Source organism: Gracilinanus agilis, chromosome 6 (genome assembly GCF_016433145.1).
Source record: "Gracilinanus agilis isolate LMUSP501 chromosome 6, AgileGrace, whole genome shotgun sequence".
Classification (NCBI taxonomy): Eukaryota; Metazoa; Chordata; class Mammalia; order Didelphimorphia; family Didelphidae; genus Gracilinanus; species Gracilinanus agilis.
Genome location: NC_058135.1, coordinates 167485543 through 167503540, shown reverse-complemented (window position 1 = coordinate 167503540; position 17998 = coordinate 167485543). Strand labels below are relative to the sequence as shown.

Below are 17998 nucleotides of genomic sequence, written 5' to 3'. Positions count from 1 at the left end.
TCATTTCCCTTTACTCCTATTATAAAATTAAACTTTGTTTCTAAAGCCAAGGGGTTTGTGCTTTACTGGCCTAGATAGTTCCCTAGATCGGTGGTTATCATCTCCTATCCATGTAGGAAGGATTTTTATTTCACATCTTAGAATCAGTACTATGTCTTGGTTCTAAGACAGAAGAACAGTAAGGGATAGGCAATGGGGGTTAAGTGACTTGCCCAGGGTCACAGAACTGGGAAGTGTCTGAGGTCACATTTGAACTCGGGACCTACCATCTCAGGGCCTGGCTCTCAATCTATTGAGCCACTCAGCTGCCTCTCTAATTCTTAAAAAGAAGACAACTTTATCAATCATCATGATCATTTGTTTATATATTAACTCAAACCATTTCTTTTTTAATTTCTACACATTCTAGGTATATAGCAGTACTTTCTAATTTATTATACTACTCATATAATGGTATTATAACTAGATAAAATCCTAAAGAGAATGTGGCAATTGTAGGATGCCTGGATACAACCATTATAGCTGTTACATACAGATGGAAATCTTTTTGGTCACTAGGAAAAGAATTTGCTGTCAGAGAGCTGATCTTGAAAATTACACATCTCTTATGATGTGAAAGTTTTTCTGGAACATTCATAAGCAATTTAACTTTCAGATGAGGTATAAAGCTATGACCAAATTTGCTATATAATTATCTATGCATGTAAATATTTAGGTTAATTTAGAATGTAGGTATATAGCCAGTGGGGCTGGGTATTTTCAGGGATTAGCCAAAGGACAGGGAACATTCCTGTCCCAAGATACTAGTTTTAAACTGATCCATGCTCTCACCACTAAAGACTTCTTATGTAAAATAAATACCTAGCTGCTATTCAGCAATTAGACAGATAATTTCAATTGAGTTCTTGGCGGCAGGAAGATTACATCATCCAAATTACCACTATTTCCTTTTCCAGTTCATTTCTGATAAATGGGGGGATTAGATTTTCCTTAACAAGAACTGAGACATGTGTATTAACCAGATTCAAAACTTGAACTTCATCAAGGCAAAAGGAACTGGGATTTTTGTTCCATTGCATAGACATCTGTGGGTAGAGTGGGGAGCCTTCCTCTGTTTCTCCTCTCCATAAAGGAGAATCCTGATCTCAAGCAGCTCAAATCAGGGTTAAGGAGTAGGTGGGCATGCAGTCTCCTAGAGAAATATTGCTCCTCCCAGTCAGATAGAAAGGCAGCACAGCTCCTGGGCAGTCTGGGAATTGATCAGCAGACAGATAAGAGGTTGTCTGGACCATTTTCCATCCACAGCTGGGGATCCCTTCTGTGGTCTTACTTCTCCAAGGAACTCATTTTACCAAAGGAGAGAAAGAACTTCTGAAGGCTGCTACATGGTATGGCCCAGGAACCGGAACTGACATGAAGATGTGGCTTACTGAAGAACCCCTCTGGGGACAAGAAATAGAATAACAGAAGGGAAAGAGGTTATGCTTTTTCCATCATGTCCAATCCAAGGACTAGATAATTACGGCTACCAGACGTCCCTAGAAGGCACAACGGGGTAGAAAATATCCAAATACTAGAAAATGACTTGCCCTGTCCCCTTTCCCCCCACCAAAAAACAAAAACAAAAAACTTAATTTTTTCATGCTTCCTAATTTCTGCTTTAACCACATCACTGTAGGTTTTAAGAGTTTCCATTGCTAGCTCATTCTTGAAAAAACAGAGTGAACAACCATATCTCCTAAATCTTCCCCAGAGATTTTTTAATTTTTTAAAGAAATCTGGCCTCAGACACTTTCTAGCTATATGATCCTAGGCAAGTCACTTAACCCCACTTGCCTAACCTTGACCTTTTGTCCTGGAGTTATTACGAGGGCAGAAAGTAAAGGTTAAAATAAATTTTAATAAAGTAAAATCTTTAAAGGATGCCCATCCATTTAAATGAATAGTTGATAGAATTTCAGACAATAACAAAAATGAAGTAAAACAATTAAGGGTAAATTAATGAAAATATTTTGGGACACAATGTCAACTCAACCTAGCCTCAATTCTGAATCTGTTCCAGTGAGCTAAGCCCTGATTTTCAATTTCTCCTATTCTCTTTTTGAATCCACAATCTAAAAGAGAGCTGGGAGGAGGGTGGAGAACGGGTTTTATCTCCTTATTAACTGAAGTATAAGTCAATGATTGTTGCTTCTACATACCTCTTTCTGGAAAGTTTGAATTCTGGCACTCCCATAATTCTTATGTATCTAAAACTCATTTTTAAAAAGAAATTTGATGATCTTGAAAAGAAATTTGCTAAACCCACCTGTTTTTCTAAATTTCTGGATGATCTTCCCTGGGAATATAATGTACACATTAAAATACCATTAAACATTCCATCTTAAAATTGGGTTTTAAAGAAAAAACAGAATATGTGTCTCACATGGTTCTCTTAAGACAAGTTCCTGGCTTAGAGACTAATTCCTAGAGCAGTGTACACAAAATAGTGTGAAAGCATTAATAACTAACACATCTTTCAAACAACAGGGGAGACTCGGAACCATTTGTTCCTGTTTTTCACGGAATTGAGTTTTCTATAATGGGCTGGCCTCACTTGCTTTTGAGCACTTTGGTGACACTGAGGAACTATATTTTGGCAGATAAATACTGGCTCCATGCAAACAAGCAAGCCTCTACCTACAAATAAATCCTGGGAAGCCACGAGAGCCAGCTGTGATGATTGGAAATGCCCTATGAGGAGGGCAATCTCACCATAGCAGTGAAGTGTAAAATAAATTGGATATATCCAATTTCTATACTATAGTATAGAAATCCTTAACAGCCGAGCAAAAGATAAAGCTGGACGCATTAGTCTCATCTCTGTCACCAGTGACAGAAACCTTTGACAGCTATGACAATAGTGCTGCCAACACGTCTCGGCGCTGCTCAGAAAAGGACTGTACTGTTTCCTTTAGTTAACACATGCTAAGAATAGCTCGTGGACACATATGTGGGGCTTTACAACTTCCCACCACAGGTTTTGCTCACAGTAATCCTATAACGGGTAGTACAAGTATTACCAACTCCACAGTGTAGATGAAAAAATTAAGTCTCTGATGTAAAAATCACTTATTTGGGTCAGCTGGTTAAAAAAGAAGGCACTTCAGTCCTCTGACTCCAAATTCTTGGGGCCACTGAATCTGTGGCTGAAAAGGAAATGTGAACGTATTCTGGTCAATATTGTCTAAATTAAAGGAGGGTGCTGCCTGCAAGGAGAGAAGGTTAGCACTCCCCTTGATAAGGATGGAAGAGGTTGCAAAACATACAGTTAAGGCAGTGGTTCCCAAACTTTTTTGACCTACTGCCTCCTTTCCAGAAAAAGTATTACTTAGCCCCCTGGAAATTAATTTTTTTTCATTTTAATAGCAATTAATAGGAAAGATAAATGCACCTGTGGCTATCACCGCTCCACCTGGATCGCTGCAGCACCCACCAGGGGGCGGTGGTGCCCACTCTGGGAATCACTGAGTTAAGGCATTGCCTCCTACTCTGTGGCATCTAATCGTGTTTTTCTAGTAGGGATACAACAAGCCAGAATACTCCTGAAGGACTTTTGGGAGAGAATGCTAACCATATTGAGAGAAAGAACTATGGGAGTAGAAATGCAAAAGCAAAACATATCACTTATCACATGTAGAGATGGGGATGTGATTTGGGGTTTAGGCTTTAAAAAATTGCTCTAAAGCAAAAATGAATAATATGGAAATAGGTATCAAGTGACAACAGTGGAATTGCTTGTTGGCTCTGCGAGGGGGAAGGAAAAGAAAATGAATTGTGTAAACATGGAAAAATATTTTAAAATTAAAAAATAAATAAAATAAAACCACAGCTTCATCACATAGAAATAATTAATTTTAAGTTAATTTTAAATAAAATGTTTAAATAAATTTTAATTATTATTTTTAATTAATTTTGATTAATTATTTTTAACAAAATTTTAAATTAATTTTAAATAAAAAGTTAAAGGAGGGGTGCAGCTAGGTAAATGTGGAAAATAGAATACTGGGCTTAGAGTCAGGAAGACTCATCTTCCTTCGTTCAAATCTAGCCTCAGATATACCAGCTGTGTGACCCTGGGCAAGTCACTTAACCCTGTTTGCCTTAATTCTTTAATTAATTCTTTAATATCTTGTTCATAATCCTATGGATATTTTAATTATTTCTGGTGCCCTCTGAACTTTATCCTGAATTATTTTTTTAGATAGAATCATTAGAGTGTCATAAAACCTAGAGGTGAAAGAGATCTTGGAGATCATTAAATCTAACTACTGAGTTAAGAATGTAAACTGGGTGCATGGAGATAAGAGATCCTGGGTTCAAATGTGACCTCAGATACTTCCCATGTGACTATAGGCAGGTCACTTAATCCCAATTGCCTAGCCCTTCCTGCTTTTGTGTCTTAGAACTGATACTTATTGATTCTAAGTCTGAAGGTTAAAAGGTTTAAAAATAAAACAAAAGAAAGGAGGGGGTAGGGGATAAGGGATCTGGAGTGAGGAAGGAGAGTGTGGCAAGAGGCTGTGATAGATGATGGGAACAGCTAAATTTAAAAATTATCATCTAAAATTAATTTTATGTTTAGGACACACAATTGTATTTAAACTATATCTATATATAGATTTTCCCTGCTTCAGATAATAAATATGAGTCTGCTCTTTATTATTTCCCAAAATGAGGGTCAAAAAGAATTTTTACAAATTAATCCTCTTTTAAACATCCTAGAGAAACCCAATATTATAAATCCCTTCCATGAAATTTTGGACAAATGAAGAACCCTTTTCTAGTATAGGAAGTTCTATTAATAACTTCCTAGTTTCTCAAATTTCAATTTTGTAAATCAGATTTTATGAAGGAAGGGCATAATAAACTTCACATTTAATCAGCCTACCTCCCCTTTATGTTTCCCAGTGCTTTCCTCCATACCAGCACCCTATTTGTCATTGCACATTTCCTACTTAAAGGAAATGGGCATCAAAAAGAAAAGACCAGCTATTCCACTCCTGTGGACCTCTAGCTAACATAGGCTCTTCACAATGTCACATTAAAATAAAAACATAATACATTATCCTGAGTATGTCCCACAAAGCCAAATCAAAGAATCATAACATTCTAAAGATAGAAGGGGCATCACAGATGAAATAGAGAGAGACCCTGTATCTATTGTGTATAGTCAAAGAGAACAAGGAGTAGTGGAAAGAATCCTAAATTTAGAATTACTGGCCCTGGGTTTAAATCCTAATGGTAGCTCTGATCTTGGTCAAGAGACTTTCCCTCTCTGGGCCTCAGGTTACTTTTCTGTAAAAACCTTATAGTTAGGAGTTAACGATCTTTAAGATCTCTTCTACCTCTATGACTTATGACAATATAATGTTTGTATCTAAAAAAACCAGAACAAACCAAAAAAAAAAAAAAAAACCTAACTCTTGAAAAGTTCCAGAGGGCACAAAAATAATCAAGATAGCCATAAAAGTATGGACAAAATCTCAAAGAATTAATTGATATTAATTATTGATTTAATGAATTATTCATTAATATTATATTAAATTGTTAGCCAAGACAATCAAAACTATGAAAGAATATAACAATAGTGAAAACCACAAAGCGCATAAGTAGCAGCATGATGGGATGGAAAGTACTGCTTTGTGGGTCAACAGACCTTGGTTTGAATCCCATTCCTACCACTTACAACCCATGGGACTTTGGACAAGTTGCCTAACATTCTGAGCCTTCATTTCCTCCTCCATAGAGCAATGGAGTCAGATGGCATATCTCTAAGATCTCTTTAATATCTTTAGACTTTAAACCTCTGATCAAAGGTAAACATGAACTTTTCCATCAGTCTGAGAACAGCAAAACTGGGGAGGATTTCTTGAAAGTCAAAGGAGAGGTAGGTTAAGGACAAACAAAAGGAAATATACTAACTGTTCCATCAAACAGCCTGCTATGAGTAAAAAAATTATGATCCCAATAAATGAAATAGTAGGACAAAAAAAGGTTTTCAAGAAGTATCTGCATTATTTCAGAGACCCCCTGTGCATCATCATGGGAAAGGAAGTTTTAAGGCTGTCTCTGGCCAATATTTTTTCCTACAGGCAGTAAAACAGCATCCTCTAAGTAAACTTTTGAAGTTGATTGAAAGAAGAAAGGAAAAACGGAAAAGAACATTTGTTAACAGCTTAATATATCCCAGGCACTTTGCAAATATCATCTCATTTTTAATCCTTACAACAATCCTGTGATGTGGATGTTGTTATTATTCCCATTTTACACTTGAGGAAACTGAGGCAGAGTGTAGATGATTTGCCAGATCCTAGCAGCTAGTTAGGGTCTGAATCCAGATTTAAAACTCAGGTCCTCCTGGCTCTAACCCAGTACTCTATCCACTGAGCCCAGTAATGGCAATATGTTCTGTCACAGAACATCTCTTAGTGTCACTATCAGAAAGAGAAAAGAGACCTGGGTGAATCATTCATTAGTCTAAGCCAGTCTGGCTTTTCTTAAGCTTTTATACAATTTCATTGGTTAGAACACAGTGCTAAAGAAATGCATAGGTTCACAGCCTGCACCCCAGGTCAGTCTACATTCATAATTCTGACCAACTGACCAATCTATCACAACTCTGTCATAGATCACCTAGTGGCTACACAGCAAAAAGACCCAAGCAAATGGAGAGAAAAATCAGTGCCACTAAGGGGGGCAGGAGGAGACAATTCCAAACTTAAAACAACATTTAGGATATTTAATGAGTTACCTAGTTTCCTGTCTGGTGAATAAGCAGCATTACTTTCCTGTATAGATGGTGGATATGATGATATTCTTTTGGGATGTCCCAAAGTGTAACCTCAATTGTGGTAGGAGAGCAAGGCAAGGTTCTCCTGCTGTACAGTTAGACTGCCTCTGGAGACTCTTCCAGCTACAAATCTATAATCCTTTGATTTCTAATTCTAGGTTAACTAGCTCTTACTAACCTGAGAAAAGTAGTACTATCACCACTAAACCAGATCTGGTCCATTTGGGCAGAGCAAAGGGTAGACTTAGAACTCAAGTGATTTAGGGAATCTTTGAATAATATTAAACCATTTCTATTGTATTGGGGTTGTAGTTTTTCTATGCAATTCTCAAGAGACTCCTTCTAACCCAAATGATTCTGTTTCCCATCAAAATTTTAAAACACTTTCCAGCACTGATGGGAGAGGAAATTAACGAATTACAAAAGACACATGGAACGCTTTATTCCTTCTCACGGAAGTTTTGGTTCTTCAACCTCCTGAAATAATCCCTGAACAAATAGGTTTTCAGATTTAATAAATTATGGCATTGAATTGCTACTATTTTAATTGTATTCATGCCTTCAGTTATGCATCAACAAATAGTGGAGGCCAAATTATTAGAGAGGAGAAAAGAACTGAATTATTTAACTGACCTTGCTAAACAGATCTGCAGTTGGTACATTTTTAGCAGTATAACAAACCATTCCCAAAAAATATTTGATCTGTCCTTTGCAGGAAGTTTCAGAGTAAATCTTTCATTACATAAACAGGGCTAAGAATAAGAACAGCTTAGGCAGACTATTTTAATTACTCACATTTAGAAACTACTCCTCAATTCACAACAGTAAACCTCATTTCTTAAATCATCAGTCATCTGTTTTATGCACAGTGCTAAAAGAAAGGTTACAGAGGCACTTTTAAAGCACTGATATTGTGAAACATGGAGGTGAATGGAGAGAAAGACCATCATTAGCTAAGATCTGAATAACTAACTTGTCGGAATAGATCCTGAAAACTGCTACTTCTCAGGTATTGAATAAGTTCAGATAAATTAAGTGGATGAGAACAAATCTATTTTCTGAATAAAGTGCTTACAAATAAATAGTCTTGTAAGATAGCAGCAAAAATCATGGTTCTCACTAAACAAGATTTGAAAAATGCTCTATTACTATAAGGAGTAGACTCTTGCTCAAACAGGAAGGTGCCTACTAATCTCAGAATCTGGTATTCTTTATTGTTTCTGGGAAGCATCAAGGCAAGTGAAGACCTGGGTTTGAATTCTGCCTCTGACAGAGAATAGCTATCTGACTTTGAATAAGTCAATCTAACTTTCAAAGCTCTGAGCAACTGTCTAAAGGCTATGGGTTGCCAAATGGTTGAAGGTATAGAGTATTTATGCATTGGGAGCTCCCTATTCCTATTAAATCACTGGTCTGGGGGTCAGCTAGGTGGCTCAGTGGATTGAGATCCCTACCCAAAGACAGAAGATCCTGGGTTCAAATCTGGCCTCAGACACTTCCTACCTGTGTGACCCTGGGCAAGTCACTTGATCCCCATTGCCTAGCCCTTACTGCTCTTCTGCCTTGGAAACAATACATAGTATTGATTCTAAGACAGAAGGTGATGTTTAAAAAGAAATCACAGGTCTGGATCAAAATAACAGCAAAACTTGCTTCTGTTTCTCTCGGTTTAAGCAACATATTAAAAAAAATAATAATGAAAATACCAGGAATGAGGTAGGCAGCAAGGAGAGGGAACCCAGCACAGGAAAAAAATTGCATTGTGTTTTTAAGGCCTTATCTTCTGTCTTAGTATCAATTCTAAGACATAAGAGCAAGCAAGGGGCTATGCAACTGGGGTTAAGTGACTTGCCCATGGTCAAAAAGCAAGGAAGTGTCTGATAGAAGATTTAAACCTACGTCTTCCCAGACCTGCTGCTCTATTCACTGTACTATCTAGATGCCCCTAAACAAGATACATTCTTTTTGAAAATCTATTTTAAAACTTAACAATATTTCCCTCTTCTGTGTGACAAATTCAAAAATGCATTTTAATTTTTAAAAACTTATCCTTAGGATATATTCTTAAAGTTATATTCAAGAATATAGCAAGTTTAAAAATCAAATACTTCAAAGAAAAAAAGATAAATTCTTAATAAAACATTCACACTCAAGTAAACATTTACTCCCAAGTGAAATATGGTATTAAGAACAGAGTACTAAATAAAACTGTGATTACCAATAAGATACGAGGAAAGAGAGTTCTCATCTCTCTGATGATCTCCTTTCTACATAAAATTCAGTGGAAAAGAGCTGCTTTGAATAACTTTGTTGCCTACAGTTTCTTTTAGTCCTTTCTTTGTGATTTGGTCTTTCTCAGATCTCTTTCAAATAGGAAGTCAAGACGCACTAGAAATTCATGGTTTATCTTCTGTCTCTGTAATAATGGGCACCAGGGGCAGAGAACACTGATGCCAAGAATTTCTGCAACTTGTCAAAGAATTAACAGATAGTCTCTGCTAGGAAAGAAGATTTAAACATCGACATTTGTGTGTGTGTGTGTGTGTGTGTGTGTGTGTGTGTGTGTCTTTTTAAATAAAATTGTCTCTGATTATTGTGTGAGGTTCAAACATCATTCTATCAACCATTTGATTAAAGGATACCAAGAGTTACTGGCTTAGAAAGGAAATCAGTTGGACCCCCAAAATCCTCCCTGAGCCACTGTTTCTACCACTGTGGTCCTAAGCCCTCTAAGTAAATATTTCTTCTTTAAATTTATAACATAAGCAGGCAGCTGGGTGGCTCTTTGGACTGAGAAGTAAAGGAGATCCTAGGTTCAAATGTGACCACAGCCACTTCTTCAACCCAGGGCAAGTTACTTAATCCCAATTGCCTAACCCTTACCATTCTTCTTCCTTAGAGTCAATACGCAGTATTGATTCTAAGATAGGAAGTAAATATTCATGTAACATAAACTACTAAATATCTGAAAAGAAGCAATATTTTGATTGTAATATTTTAAATTCTACTATTAATTTCTTCAGGCCAGATTCTAGACCTCATAAAACATATGTTCTCTGATGCATAAGAACTCTTTCTTTCCTAGTAAGGGGTGAAATACGGTAAGTTCAGCTTCATAAGTTAATGGAAAAAAATTCCAAAAATCAAATAATGATATTTAGATTTGAAATATAGAGGGTTTTTCTCAGTATATTTAATCCTCATAACTTTATTTCTATTTTGTTATTTAAATTATTTTCCAATTCTTTTGCACAAATTCACACATTTAACACTCAAATAAACATATATAAAGCATCCACTACATGCATTGCTTGCTGGTAAAAGTGAGTTCAGGAAGAAGTGTGCAAATAAATTAGACACTATTCTGCCTTTAAAAAATGTTTTTAGTAAAAAGAGATAAAGTATATCAAATAACAGCTGGCTTGTAGGGTCCAAAATTTTGCTGAGTGGGGTTTAATATTTCTACATATGATGAACAACAGATATTTGAAAGGCTATAAGAAGAGAGAGTAAAAAAATTTCCTATTACCAAGTGTAGCATTCCTCTGGCTTAATTAGATTGGGGAAGGTGGCCTAGCAGTTACTTTGAAGATGAATAATTAAGTTTAACTAGGATACAATAGCTGGTTTAAGAATAAAGGTTAATTATAAAAAATGATCATCATAACAATGTACTTAACACAGAGCTTTTCTTCTGAAGAGTTAAAGGGTTTTTTTTCTTATTCATTATTTTACAGATGCATAAAATCTCAGATTTGTAAAATCCCTGGAAGATATGTAATCCAAACCATGGCTATCCAACCATCCTCTCTGCAACATTCCCAGCAAGTAGCTATCCAGTCTTTTCCTTCAAGACTTATAGTGTGGGGGAGTTGTCACCTCCCAAGGCAGGCCATTGCACAGGATTGTTACATTTATTAAGTTTTTCTGTAACTTGAATCAAAATATATGTCTTTGCACTTTCTAAACATTGCTCCAACTATTACCTTCTAGCACCAGAGGACCAAGACTATTATTCATTCTTTCCCACGGAAGCCTTTCAAATACTTGAAGATGGCCATCATTTCCTTCATCTTTTCTACTCAACATTAAACATCTCCAGTTCTTTGATCCCCGAATAGGATGGTCTTCGATAATTAAAAAATATGGTAGCCCTCCACTGGACACTCTCTAGTTTATGCCCTTCCTGAAATTTGCAACACAATACTAAATTGCAGACCTGGACTGACCAGTGGAGTAGAGACACTATTCCCCTTCTCAGACTGATAGACTATGCTTTTTAATGTAGCTTATCAAAGTAGGTTTGCCTGTCATATCATTGACTCATTATGAACTCACAATCCATTAAAGCCTCCTCAACTTTTCCCAGATGAGATGCTATCTAACCATCTGATATTTGTAAAATTGATTTTTGAACTGAAATCTAGGGTTTTGTACACCTGTTTCTATTAAATTTCACCTTATTCTGCCCAGTCCATTATTCTAACCTTTTGAGTCCTGCATGGATATTTTTTTTCATTGTATTATTAATCCCTTCCAGCTTCATTTCATCTTCATGTCATTTATACCTTCATTCAAGGCATTGATAAAAAAAAAACAAATGTTAAACAGGAGAAGCCCAAAATAGATGCAATTCTGTATAAAAGCTCCAGGAAAGGAACTTTATCATAATTATATCACATCTGACTTTACATCTCATCCCCAGCACTTAATAGTTTCTTGCACATAGTTGGCACTTAGGAGATAATTCAAGAGTTAGACTCAATAAAGAGAGGCAAAGAATGTTATCCAGCTTGCGTATTATCCAATGGTGATTCAGTAATAAAATTAGGACTGGGATCAGAGACTTCAGTTTACTAAAGTATTTCACCTAATTTCCTTCTAATAAAGGGAATAAAACTTTTCACAACTAGGCAATGGTTTGCAACCCTTTGGAGCTTGACATATGCTTATTATTAAATTAATACAAAGTTAATAAATACTTCTTAAGGTCCCAGGCACTTTAAAAGCTGTCTGTCCTTTCCATTACCCCACTGTAGAAAGAAAACTGTCAAGACTCCATATTTCCAATTTGACATTTTTAATCCATAGGGACCAGTTATTATCTTCCTTTCCCTTAAAGCTTCTTTGACAGCTCTACTTTGTTGGCAAGGCTTGTTCCTAAATGCTGTAGGATAAATGTCAACATACATTCTGAGATTTTTTTTAATTATCCCTAGAAGTTATTACAGTGAAAATGTTCCTGAGTAAATAAGTGGTCGATGCCTCTTACTGAAGACACGTTGTAAAAATGTAATATTGTAAATCAACCATATATCGAAATAAATAAATGAACTATAGAATTTCATCTGTATTTGAAAATTAAATTCATATACAAGTACAGTTCTATAAACAGAAAATTTTTACATTTCAAAAACAGAAAATATTTCATTTACATGTGGATATTTAACACACAATTAGAAATAGATATGCTTATATTTCAGATATACATAACTAGGTGGCATACTTTCCACTGGTGAGTTTTAGTGAAAGAAAAACCTCTATTTTAGAAAATATCACTAAATATCTAGACATTATTGAGATAAATTTTACATACCAATATAGATATATTAGTTTTTCCCAGCAATAAAATTACATGGGAGTTTTTATGAACTCTCAGTTCTAATTTTTAAAGAATTGTTTGTAATTAGTTATGACTGATTACTTGAAAAGTCATGATGGATGGGAGTGGTTTCCATTACAAACCAAAAAGTGGTAGATATCTCAGGACTGTTTTGTTTTGATTAGACACTTAGAATTCTGTTATTACTGGTTCTTATCAATGAATGACTCTGGTTTCCAAATACCTGTCATCGCCATCACTGATGCACTCAGGAAAAGCCATGCTACAGCCAAAAAGCATGATGTGCTGATAGCAACTGAGGCGGTTAAGATAACTGAAGAACTTGAGGAACTTTTCCATTTCGATTCTTTTCACGATGGAAAGAATGGATGTAAGAGTGGTGTGGTTATAAGGCAGCATTTGACACTGGCTGTTGACAATATTTACACAGGCACCTGTGAAATAACGAGAATTTCATTTAAGATGTAGCAAAGTAGTTTTAATATAATGTACTGTCTCATAAGATAGGTTATTGTTGCTATAAGCAGAAAAGCCATATGATAGAGGATAGAAATAAAGACTGACATTTAAATCACACTTTTAAGAATGTTTTAAAAGTACTTCATGTTCCTCATTCCATTTGTACTTCTAAACTCTATGAGATTAACACAGGCATAATGATTTATGGGGCATCATATCCAATGACCCTCAGAATTCCTGTTAACTCCAAAAATTTCTTTCATAAAAAAAATTATCCCATTCCCTTTTGTCTCTCTTCAAAAGATCCCTGATGACAACCTACAAACACACACACACACACACACACACACACACACACACACACACACAAAGCAGATGACTTGGTTTCCTACTTAATGGCGAAGAGTCCTTTCAATTTAGTTCATAGGATAACAAATAACATGTCCTATCAGAAAAATCATTAAGCTAAATCTCATCTTGAACCATGAATAAGTCACTTAGCTCCTCAGTTTCCTCATCTATAAAATAAGGATAAGAGTCTTTGCAATGCTTACCGAGCAGTACTACTCTGAATAAATAGCTGTGCAGACCAAAACAGTATAAATGTTTATGATTATTAACAGTTTTATTCTTCTCACTTTATATTTTATGAAATGCAGTTCAAAAAGGTCTTGAGACAGGTTCCCTACTCTATTGCTGTTCTTTAACGTTTAATATTCAGTGGACCATTATATAGGGGAATAAAATGATTGTTTTTTGTAAATGAATAAAAGTATTAGAGTGTAAGTTCATCTTCTGTAAGGCTCATGGAAAGTATCTTTGGAACAACTCCAGTAGCAGATAAAATGACAGTGATACATACCTCATCTTGTTCCCACATGGTTCTGATTTCTTCTTCTAGATCTCTGTATTTTCAGAGAATTGTATTCCATATGGATTTGAGAGTATGAGTGCTATTATTACTGTTATTATAGGATTTAGAGCTAGAAAAGGACTTAGACATCATTCAGTCTACCCTTCTTATTTTAAAGGAATTTGGGTCCAAAGGATTAGTTAAATGACTTAGCTAAGATTCTACAGAAAGTAAGCAACAGTGCTGAGATTCAAACTCGAGTTAGATCCCAATCTTCCCAATACATGACATCATCTCTCAGTTAGATTCATGCATCATTTATTAAGGAATTATGATGAAGAAAGTCATCTAACAGGAGCTTCCTTAACCCTCTCTCTGTGCTCTTTGAAACCTGCCGAGCATTACCTGTCCTTCAATTTGATTCTACCCTTCCATCTCAGAGTAGAGGCAATTCTACTTCACTATTGTTCACCTAACTTTACCCTGGGCTCCACTCTCTTCTGCTTCAATCAGATTCTTACTGGATCAAGTAACAGGGAAGGGATTGATTTCTCTCTTTCCAATGGCTCTTTTCTATGTGCCTATAGACACACTCAACTCTTCCTGATCCTATAAAAGCTTCCCATTGGTCCTTCTATAACCCACGTAAGTACTGTCCAGTTCCTACCCTTGCAGTCTGGCATTTGTCCACATGATTCTATTGAAACTACTTTCCAAACCAATGGCCTTTGATGAAATATCATTATTGAGAACGCTAGGTACTAAATTCTAGCTCAAAAGTTTGATTCAAAAGAGAAAGAAACTGAATGCTACTTCCAAGGAGAGGATCTGAGAACCCAAATGAACTCAGCTAAATGCCAAGAGATTTATGTCCAGAAGAAGGACAAGATAGAAAAATAAAAAGGGAGTGTATCGTAAGCCAATTGAGGGAATATCCTGTACAAAATTTTATAGACAGTCATTGTGTTGGCTGTAAGGAACAATTAGCAGGCTAATTTGGATAAAACATAGTTTGCATGAAGAAAATAATATGAAACAAATCTCGGGAAATAGGTTGACACAAAATTGCAGAAGGTTATCATTAACAAATTGAATGGTTGTGTTTTATCCTAGAGTCAAAAGAAGGTCCCCAGAGAAGTCTGAGTAGAGGAGAGACAAAATTCATTACATGTTAGAATGTTGGAGTTAAGTATAGAGGGGGAATCTACTGAAGGAGAGGTAATATTAGATGTCCTCTAAGGTCCCTCTCACCTCTTATATTGCATGATTCTGGAGTAACTTTAAGTGGTTTACATTTCTAAGATGAATATGCCCAGGAAAACGGGACATAAATTCGGTAATTAGTTAAAATTCAAAGAAGTAGAAATGATTAGATGCATAAATGAATATTATAGACAATATACTTTTCCCCCTGGGCCTGGCACACTGGCCTATATTTAAAATGTTCTTGATAAATGTTAGTTTAAATAAGTTTTAGCAATTCAAAAAAAGAAGACAAAGTAAGTTGGAATAATTTGGGAAATTTTGAGAGTTACATTAAGTTACATCTAACTTGAGGTACAGTTTGATGGAGTGATAGAGTTTGAAGGGAAAGGGGAGAACATTCTTTGTGAAGAAAATGCATAAGTACTTTAAAAGTCACAAAAACTGGAATGAGTATTGCAGTGGGTAATTAAGAAGAAGGTCCTGAAGAATGGAGCAGAAAAATACAATAAACATAAATGAGTACTTGACCATAGTTAAAAATTAAGAGAAAGAAGGTCATTGAAATCTTCATAATAACAGGAAATAGTCAACTCAAATCTTTTGGCTTATTTACGAAGATACTTTATTTCATTTTCCTTATGTTCATGAGTGGCAAGTATCATCATTAATCTGGGAGTGAGTCAGTCTTTCTCAGAATCTAACTACGACATTAGATTTTTTTTGCACATTAATTCCTATAGCAATGAATTTTCACAGACTTACTCCATGCTGTGCTCCATGTGAAACTATTTCTTCTGTGGGTTGCAATGGCAAAATACTCTTGGAAATGTGCCACATCTATTGTGCCATCAAACTGTCCTGGCCAAGATGAAAGACACTGGGAAAAGTTTCTTTTTCTTCCATTATATGTCCTTAAACTTTTCAAGTCAGAGCACTTGGAAATTAATGCTGATGTGTTATAATAGATCAGTGCTGCTTGATGAAATGGGGGGAAAAAATGTGTGCAAATAACTGTATAGGATACATTGTTTGTATAAGAAAATATCTGATTAATATGACATTAATTCAAATAAAAACTATGTTAGTTAGCAGAAACATTAAAAATACCTAAAAGCTGGCCTGAAAAAGAGAAAACTTGTCATATGGAATGATTAAATGAAATCAGCTGTTCAGTTAATTTCTGAGGTAGTGTGATACACTGGAAAACACATTGGATTTGCAGTCAGAGGACTAGGTTCAAATCCTGAATCTGCCTTTCTTTATCTATGCCCTTTGGTCAAGTCTTATTGTCCCTGATTCTTGGTAGTCTTACCTATAAATTGAGGGAATTGGAATGGACCAGCAGGGTCAAACAATAGAAAAAGACGTCATTAAATCATACTTAAAGAACCTTGTAAATAGTTGAATGACTAAAAAACACATATGAATATTATCCACATTTGATTTATTTTAAATTATTTTGTTGAATGAATCCCAATTATATTATAATCAGGTTCAGGTTGCGTGAGTCCTGCAAGCAAATGTGGCCAGCAATCTGCCTGTTGAGCACTCTTGTAGGTAAATTGTAGGATTTAACTTAATTAGTTAGACTAGATATCGTCTAAAGTCCCTCAAAGCCTCAATACATGACCAACTTATACTTTGGTTGATGGCAGAGTAGGGCTCTAACATATTCAAATGCTAAAAATTCTCTGTCTTAGAATAAGGGAGAGAAGATGAGGATAACACTACTAAAGAAGCATTTCTAATATCTTATTTGTTTTCACCAAAAATTAAATACATATATGAATATTATAGATATGCTTTCCAGTGCCTAGCCCGATGCCCTGTATTTAAAATGTTCTTGATACAACAATCATCCAAGATCTTCCTTCTTAATCTCCCACACCAACCACCTTACAACATGGTGTTAACACAAAAAAGCAAAACTCATTACAAACATACATAGTCAATCTAAGCAAATATCCACATTGTCTACATGCCAAAAAAATTTCCCTTCTGCACTGAGTCCTTCATCTTTCTATCAAGAGGTAGATAATAGGACTTCCAAGTTAAGATGGCTACAGAGTAGAAGCAGGGCTCTTAACTCTCCTAACCGTGCAATACATGATACCTCAAAAGGACACAAAAAACAAAATCCAAATGAACAAAGGGATCCAACAATAGGACTCAGCATTAAAGGTACATGGGATTTGGGCATTTCCACACTATAAGGGGGTGAAATAGCTCTCACTAAAATGTGAGCTGATCAATCCGTGCCCCCACCCCACCCCACCTACAGTCCCAGAGCCAGCTCACAAGAGTTAGAGCAAGTGTGGGGCATTCACTAAGTCACTAAGTTCTTGGCAACTAACTGGAATCACCAGGAGCTTTCTCCAGAGAGCAACAACACTTAAGACTCCAAGAGGCTAAAGAACACAGACTTTGAGCTCAGCACTTGGGCACGGACCTAGAGCAGAGGGGTGACAGACTGTGGAAGCAGCAAGCTTAGACTTGTAAAGAAGCCTTGGGCAGAGGAGGAAGCAAGGTGATCACCAGGAGGTTTGACCCTGAGACCAGCTAGACTTGAGACCCCAGGAGCCTAAAGAACATAGATCTTAGGCGCGAGGATAAAGCTGAGAGGGGCTACACTGCGCTGTGACTCAGGCAAAAACTGCTCCACAGCTATATACACAGAGAGCCTGCCCGCCTCACCCAGACATCTGACTGAGAAGGAAAACCAACATAATAATGGCAACCAATGCTCAAGAACTAACCAAGAGAAAAAACAAGAGGAAATCATTAATACTCGATAACTTTTACACAGGAAAAAATCCAGAAAACAGAGCAGACAGCAGAAGAGGACAAACAAGGAAACACATCCAAACCTTCCCAGAAAAGTGAAAATTGGTCACAAGCTCTTGAAGAGTTCAAATCTGAGATCATGAGAAAGATGGGAGATTTGGCAACAAAAGTGGGAAATAGCTCAAAAGGAAATTAACAGATTAAAAGACAGAAACTCCCAGTTGGAGAAAGATGCCCAAAA

General features: G+C 36.1%; 1 protein-coding gene and 1 pseudogene across 1 annotated transcript in view; one reads left to right on the top strand and one right to left on the bottom strand.

Moving 5' to 3' along the window:
* CORIN (corin, serine peptidase) overlaps positions 1-17998 on the bottom strand; it is a 228382-nt gene that overhangs the window by 135747 nt on the left and 74637 nt on the right. Inside the window, exon 3 of the mRNA XM_044681736.1 lies at positions 12679-12889. Coding sequence (XP_044537671.1) covers positions 12679-12889 — 211 coding nt within the window. The remainder of the gene's footprint in view (positions 1-12678; positions 12890-17998) is intronic.
* On the top strand, positions 3242-3337 carry LOC123253180 (annotated as a pseudogene).